Source organism: Sander lucioperca, chromosome 9 (assembly GCF_008315115.2).
Source record: "Sander lucioperca isolate FBNREF2018 chromosome 9, SLUC_FBN_1.2, whole genome shotgun sequence".
NCBI lineage: Eukaryota > Metazoa > Chordata > Actinopteri > Perciformes > Percidae > Sander > Sander lucioperca.
The window spans coordinates 20,400,243-20,407,742 of NC_050181.1; the positions used below are offsets into that span (position 1 = coordinate 20,400,243).

General features: G+C 45.1%; 1 protein-coding gene across 1 annotated transcript in view; it reads right to left on the minus strand.

Annotated features, from left to right (window-relative positions):
- The window catches only part of LOC116038082 (anion exchange protein 2-like), a 53,020-nt gene that overhangs the window by 12,234 nt on the left and 33,286 nt on the right, over window positions 1-7,500 (minus strand). Inside the window, exons 10-13 of the mRNA XM_036005395.1 lie at window positions 7,222-7,406; window positions 6,194-6,413; window positions 1,567-1,770; window positions 213-361 (exon numbers count right to left, since the gene is read on the minus strand). Of these exons, the coding sequence (XP_035861288.1) occupies window positions 213-361; window positions 1,567-1,770; window positions 6,194-6,413; window positions 7,222-7,406 (758 nt within the window). The remainder of the gene's footprint in view (window positions 1-212; window positions 362-1,566; window positions 1,771-6,193; window positions 6,414-7,221; window positions 7,407-7,500) is intronic.

Here is a 7,500-nt window from a genome sequence, read left to right on the forward strand (position 1 = left end):
ACATGGAGTCTGGTGGAGATATGCTGGCTCTATACACGCTAAAAGTCCTGATTATTTACATGGAGTCTGGTGGGTTTGGTGATGGTGATTTTGGGGCTGTTTCATGTTAAACTAAAAGGATCTTACTCTTGTCAAGTGACTAGTGTCCTGCAGAGTATGCAGTGTAACAGCACCAGACATGTTTGTCCCAGATAATATTTTGGTGATCTTACAGTGTAGAAGGCCTCTTCGAACACCAGCAGCGGTCCAGAGAAGCCAATCACCAGCAGAGGCTGAGCACCCAGCACGCTGAACACTATCCCCTGCATCGCCGTGGCAACTATCAGCTCCGAAACGCCAATCAGACCCTCTGTTTTCTCACCTGTGCCACAGGAGAAGACAACACCTTCACAGTTAGAGATCTTTGAAAATAAAAGGCTGTGGAAAGAGTTTAAGAAGTGAGTGAGTGAGTGTGTGTGTGTGTGTGTGTGTGTGTGTGTGTGTGTGTGTGTGTGTGTGTGTGTGTGTGTGTGTGTGTGTGTGTGTGTGTGTGTGTGTGAGTATGAGTATGTATGTTTGTTTGTGTGTGTGTGTGTGTGTGTGTGTGTGAGTGAGTGAGTGTGTGTCTGTCTGTGTGTGTGTGTGTGTGTGTGTGTGTGTGTGTGTGTGTGTGTGCATGTGTGTGTGTGTGTGTGTGTGTGTGTGTGTGTGTGTCTGTCTGTCTGTGTGTGTGTGTGTGTGTGTGTGTATGTGTGTTTGAGTGTGTGTGTGTGTGTGTGTGTGTGTGTGTGTGTGTGTGTGTGTGTGTGTGCATGTGTGTGTGTGTGTGTGTGTGTGTGTGTGTGTGTGTCTGTCTGTCTGTGTGTGTGTGTGTGTGTGTGTGTGTGTGTGTGTGTGTGTGTGTGTGTATGTGTGTGTGTGTGTGTGTGTGTGTGTGTGTGTGTGTATGTGTGTGTGTGTGTGTGTGTGTGTGTGTGTGTGTGTGTGTGTGTGTGTGTGTGTGTGTATGTGTGTGTGTGTGTGTGTGTGTGTGTGTGTGTGTGTGTGTGTGTGTGTGTGTGTCCAACTATTCTGAACGCTTCCAACGTTTTTTTCTACTCTCGGCTAGCGTAACTTGGAGCTTGTTGCTATGATTTGTCATCAGGCTACTGAAGCCTTTTTTAGGCTAATGTTACTGCTGCTGTAGCTTCGTGCTAATGTCAGGGGAGGCTGCAATCTTTGCTACCAACGTTGGTCATTTCTCCCCAGTTTCGGGTCACACGGCTGCTGAATCATGTCCGGTTGGGTAGTATTTGGTTTTGAAGCCTTTGTTGGCAACAACAAAAACGCTGATACGGAAGCTGACCAATCAGAGTAGACTGTGCTTCTTAAAGATACAGGCACAGAATCAGCATCAGAAAAGATTAATTGCCACATCAGTTACACTTATGTGGAATTTGCCTCAGTGATTGGTACATACATAAATAAACAAACATTATGAGAAATATGAAGAGTTTTTGAACATTAATTAAAGTATGTAAACATCTTTGAGCACAAACCCAAAAGTATGAGCCTGCAACAGTTTAAAATAGGTCTCCTTTAACTCACCCAGCAGTCCCCCGAAGGTGATGGCAGGCGACAGCGCGGCGAAGTAGATGAAGATGACGGCGGCCATGCACTGCGGGTTCAGGGCGTCCCGGATGTCGCTGAGGTACTGCGGGTAGCGCCGCGTCACGTCAGCGATCAGACCCCCGAACAGACGGCCGGAGCGTCTCAGAGGCTCCTCGCCAGGTTTGGAGAGAACGGGGGAGTCTGGGAGGAAGAACGGAGCACCGTTACAGGCTGATTAATGAGCCAACATGCAATGATTACATCTCAGGAAATACGGTTTTCAGAGTCCCTTTATTGGGTCATTTAAAGGAACACGCCGACTTATTGGGACTTTAGCTTATTCACCCTAACCCCCAGAGTAAGACAAGTCCATACATACCCTTCTCGTGTCCGTGCGTGTTGTAACGCTGTCTGACGGCTCCACCGGTAGCTTAGCTTAGCACAGAACCTGCAGGTAACTGGTTCCAACTAGCCTACTGCTCCCAATAAGTAACAAAATAATGCCAACATGTTCCTATTTACATGTTGTGATTTGTAGAGTCACAGCGTGTACAAAAAACAAGGTAACATGAGACACAGCCATCTTCTAACCGTAAACAAACTGGGAACTATATTCTCAGGCGGAAGAATATAGTACTTGAGCGGAATGATTTGCTTTGCAGCAAACCTGTCTGAGAATATAGTTCCCAGTATGTATACGGTTAGAAGATGGCTGTTTCATGTTATGTTGTTTTTTGTACACGCTGTGACTCTACAAATCACAACATGTAAATAGGAACATGTTGGCGTTATTTTGTCACTTTTGTCACAATTCGGAGCAGTAAGATTACTGGAACCATTCACCTGCAGGATCTGTGCTAGGCTAAGCTACCGGTGGAGCCGTCAGACAGTGTTACAACACACACGGAGATGAGAAGGGTATGTATGGACTTATCTCTGGGGTATACGGGGAATGAGCTAAAGTCCCAATAAGTCGGCGTGTTCCTTTAAAGCCCGAGACACAATCACAAAAATCAAAGCATACCAAGAAAAGAAAAACCTAAAAAGTGTAAAAAAAAAAAAAAGTGTTGTAAAAAGTGTTAAAAAGCTTCAATGAAAAGCGGCCAAAAAATGTAAAAAAAAAAAAAAAAAAGAATTTAAAAACCATAACAGAAGTCTCAGAAAATAAAAAGATGCATCAACTGTTACGCTGATGACATGCTAATTTACCTGCAGAGAAGTTGCTCATATTATGTTTCTGGCTTTTCCCTTTTCCTTTATTGTGTTATATATCTTTTTTGGGCACGTTATACGTTTACAAAGTTAAAAAGCCCAAAGTCCTGGTACTGTCAGGGCCCTCATACTCTGCTTCTGACTGGCTAGTAGTCCTTACCTAGGTACTGTCAGGGCCCTCATACTCTGCTTCTGACTGGCTAGTAGTCCTTACCTAGGTACTGTCAGGGCCCTCATACTCTGCTTCTGACTGGCTAGTAGTCCTTACCTAGGTACTGTCAGGGCCCTCATACTCTGCTTCTGACTGGCTAGTAGTCCTTACCTAGCTACTGAGCATGTGCGACTGCCAACAAAGATGGAACAGCAGTGAGAGGTCTCACTCTGTAGCTAAAACAGAGACCTGAACACAGGGTGAAAAGAGGAGCTGCAGCAATGAGCAGTACAACTAAAATATGGTGTTTTTTGAAAATGAAACCATGTAAGCTATTCTGATACAACCTCAAAATGCAACTAGAACTGCAAGCAGTTATGACGGGGTCCAAGCCTCCGATGCCAGTCGCCCCCAACGCCCCAGGAAGCTGCGCCATTCGCCCCCGATGACCCGGGGAGCTGCGCCAAAGCGGGACCTAAAGCATTACGTGGGGGGGGGGCAAACATCGGTGAATATCGAGAGGTTTGATCCACAAGGTCTGCGGTATGGTGTGAACCGCGACGTCCGCGGTACATTGTTGTTGCAAATGTAGTGGTTAACAGTTCATCTCGATGCATACACAGACTACCTTTAACAATTCTCTACAATGAACAAACTTCTTAACCCCCCTGACCACAGGGGACAGCAGAGAGAAATGAGAGAGTGACTGAGAGGGTGGAGGGGGGAGGCAGGTGTGGTGGTTGAAGGAGCAGGGGAGGTGGTCAGGTTGTTGTAAATGGCGTCATAGGCGCCGATGTATGTTTTCCTCCGTGGGTGCTCACAGGCGCACGCCCTTTAAAAAAAAGTAGTCAAAAATGGTTTGCATTTCAGAACCTTAGGAAATGGACAGCGGCCGACGCGAACACACAAGCCTATTAACTCAATAATTAAGCCGTAAAGTAGGTTTCATCTCAGGACAGCGCCACTTCTCACAGATACAGATAGCATTGGAGATGAAAAGTTTAACGGACACGTAACCGCGATCAGCTTCGTGGGAAATTAAGAATCAATGTCACCGACATAACCAATCACACTATGACAGACGCTCCACTTAGCACCAACTGCAATGTTTAATTGTAAATGAATGTAGCTTACTGGCAGTCTGGCACACGTGGCTGCTCAGTATTTTCCGTGGGTGCTCGAACTCCGGAGCACCCACAGTATCGGCGCCTATGAATGGTGTTGATTTTTGATTGAAAAAGTGAGAGAAAAGAGTTGCATTTGTCCACTGTGAAGGTTGTAGAAACTTTGTCAGGTGGGTTAAGAAGTTTGTTTATTGTAGAAAACTAGGGGAGCACGCGAAAGCAAAAACCAAAAAGTAACGGTAGGAGGTAAACATCAGTAAATATTGAGAAGTGTGAGCTGCAAGGTCTGTGGTACAATCCCATTGCAAATATGTCATTAACAGTGATTGAGTTAAGTGCCAAAACATGTCTACGGTGATTATAGCGCCCCCTAATAGCCGATCTTCCCCAAATTTGGTAAAGAGCCTCAGAGCCACATGCCGAACGAGCACCACATGTTTCGTGGTGATTGCTTTTACTGTGGCAGAGATATTGCATATGCAATTTTCCCATTTAAAAGCATTGAGTTATTGGCCAAAACAAATAAACGTTGCTTATAGCGCCCCCTAAAGGCCGATCTTCGCTAAATTTGGTACAGATCATCATAGTGTCATGTTGAACGACGAACCAAAGTTCCTTGCTGATAACATTTAATTTGGCTGAGATATGATTTGATACGTGTGTGGTAGCTAGCTATGAAAATTTGTTTGGTCGTCAAATGCGCAATAACTTTTGGTCAGGTCCATCTGGAGATGCTACCTACCAGGTTTCGAGCTGATCCGTCGCACGGCCTAGGACGAGTTTGAAAAAGTTGGTTTTGCGCATTGCGCGATATTGCGAAAAATATTTTAAGCAAAAATGGGCGTGGCCTATATCATGTGATTCAGCTTGATTCAAGGAACACGGGGATGTATGGTTTTCTAATGTGAGATGTGTAATGTGGGAGTTAAAGGCAAAAAACCATTATAGCGCCACCTAGTGGTCCACATGTGTAATTTTTGGTAGGTGTGGTCCATGACCCATTGTCTATCTACCCTGTAAATTTAAAGTTGTTCACATTAGTGTAAGTGGTGAATCTAGACTTGGGTCCCATAGGCCACGCCCACTTTGACCCCTCAGTGCCCCACTCTAGAGATGGCCTCATGAGTGTCCCTAGATGGTACCCATCAAATTTTGTAAAAATCGGATGAACCGTTCATGAGATATAAACTTTTTGTAATTGTAGCGCCCCCTAGTGACCAATTTTCGTAAAACGCGTGGGAGTCCTTCAGTGGGTCATGTCAAACAAGAACCTAAAGTTTGGCGTTGATAGCATTTATTTTGGCTGAGATATGGCAAAGTTGGTGTTTTAATAGTTAGCTAGACAAATTTGTTTGTGCATAATATACGCAATTTTTATCCTATAAACATTCTTTTTATTATGTTTTTATCAGGTCGGTCTGGAGATGCTATGGTCCAAGTTTCGTGTAGATCGGTCGCACGGTCTAGGAGGAGATCGAAAAAGTAGGTTTTTGATAAATCACGATTTTATACGCATAAAAGTTTAGGCAGAAATGGGCGTGGCCTATATCACGTGATTCAGTTGAACACGTGGATATACGGTTTTTAAATGTACGTTGTACGGTGTGGGAGTTATAAGGCCAAACGCGTTTTTTTTGCTATAGCGCCACCTAGTGGTGGAAGTGGGTCACCTTTTGCGCCTGAGGTCCTTGCGGAGTTTGGGACCAGTCCTGAAAATGCCAACCCCCCACCATGTACGGTTTAGGCTGTAGTCGGAGTTTTAGGCGGAGAAGAATAATAATGAAGAGGAATCAGTAGAAAAACAATAGGGTTCTACAGCCCTGCTGTACGAACGGCGTAGCTTTGCTATTGCCCGTTCTTACAGACTCTAAGAACTCGGGCTTGGACCCCTAATTATGAACCTGAAAATGAGCATAATAAGACCTCAGTACTTTGTTATTAAGTCGGTCACGTATTTTGAGTTGAAGGTATCAAGGAAAAGCTTCAACTTGCTTGTTGAGGATGCATGTAATCGTTGTTTGGGCTTTGTCTTGTGTCTCCCGCCGTCTCTCCTGTCATTTCCTCTCATCCTTTCACTGTCTCTTATTTAATGAATATAACTTATATAATAATACGAGTTGTTGTCTTGGTAACCGACCTTCATCGTCCTGAATGCTGGCCTGTTTCTCCAGCAGTTTGCCGCTCTGTTCTTCTCTTTTCCGGAGCATTTCTCTCTGGAAGCGAGCGACGGAGCGGAGCAGATCGTCGCCCCCGACGACGTCAGAGGGCGGCAAGACGACGCTGCAGTCCAAAAACCGGTTGATGGCCGACAGCAGATCCTGCCGCTCGTCCGCCTGGTACGCCGCCTCGTGGAAGTGCTGAGGGAGCGGACAAACACAGAATCAAAAACGCTTTTTCTCTCAAAATATTCAGACTTTTTTCTCATAATTTTTCTTGTCCTATAGTCATCCACTAGCCTGACCAGCCAGCTCCACATCCAGATGTTGGGTCTGGGAACTCCCCATTGGCTGGGCTCAATCTGAGGTTGTCTTTCAAATTCTCTCTGCATGCAATAGGATAGCGCTCCAACCAATCAGAGCAACGCTAGTTGATAGATTGAACTTTAAACTCTGAACACATCTTCCTTTTTTAAGAATGACTTCAGGGCCGTTCTTTGTTCTTTTCTCCAAGAAAAGCTGAACTCCAAGTCTTCCAGAGACCGCTGTTCCCCAGCAGCAGCAGCCATAAGCCCCGCCCACCCACTCTATACACGACGTGATTGGCTTGACTAGAATTTGGTTTTTCCAGCTCAGCAGAGAGTGCCTAGACCCCCTTGGCTGCAGATTAAATTTGCTGCCGCTAGGGTGCGTCTAGATTTCTAGGCTAGTCATCCACAACAGGTGGTGCCAAATATTAAAAAAAAAAAGTGTCAAAAACGTTGAAAAAAAAGGAAGAAAAATGTTGCAAAAAAGCCACAAATATATAATAAATAATAATAAAGATACTTTGACTTTTGACTTTGACAGAAACAGTGAAAAAGAGTCTAATTTCATTAATTTCAAATAGTATTTCAGAAGTATTAATCCTGCAGGGAATATACGCTTAACGACGGACTCTTTAAACACTTATTTTGCTTACTTGTACTAAAACAGTTTTGTGAATAAAGTAAACTGTAAACGGACTCACCTTGTCAGACATGAGCGTGGAGATGGAGCGTCCGACCTGGTGGTAGTCGATGTTGGCGGTGGGCGGGCCGAGCAGCAGGAAGAGGAACCTCACGGGGACTGGAACCTCCAGGACGGACTCCAGCAGGACCGCTTCCTGCAGACGCACGAACGCCATGGAGGGCTGCTGCAAGAAGCCCACGCTGCCTGCAGACACAGCACAGGGAAGCAGTAAACACACTGCCTGTAGACACAGCACAGGGAAGCAGTTATGATATTATTATTATGGTATTCCCATTTT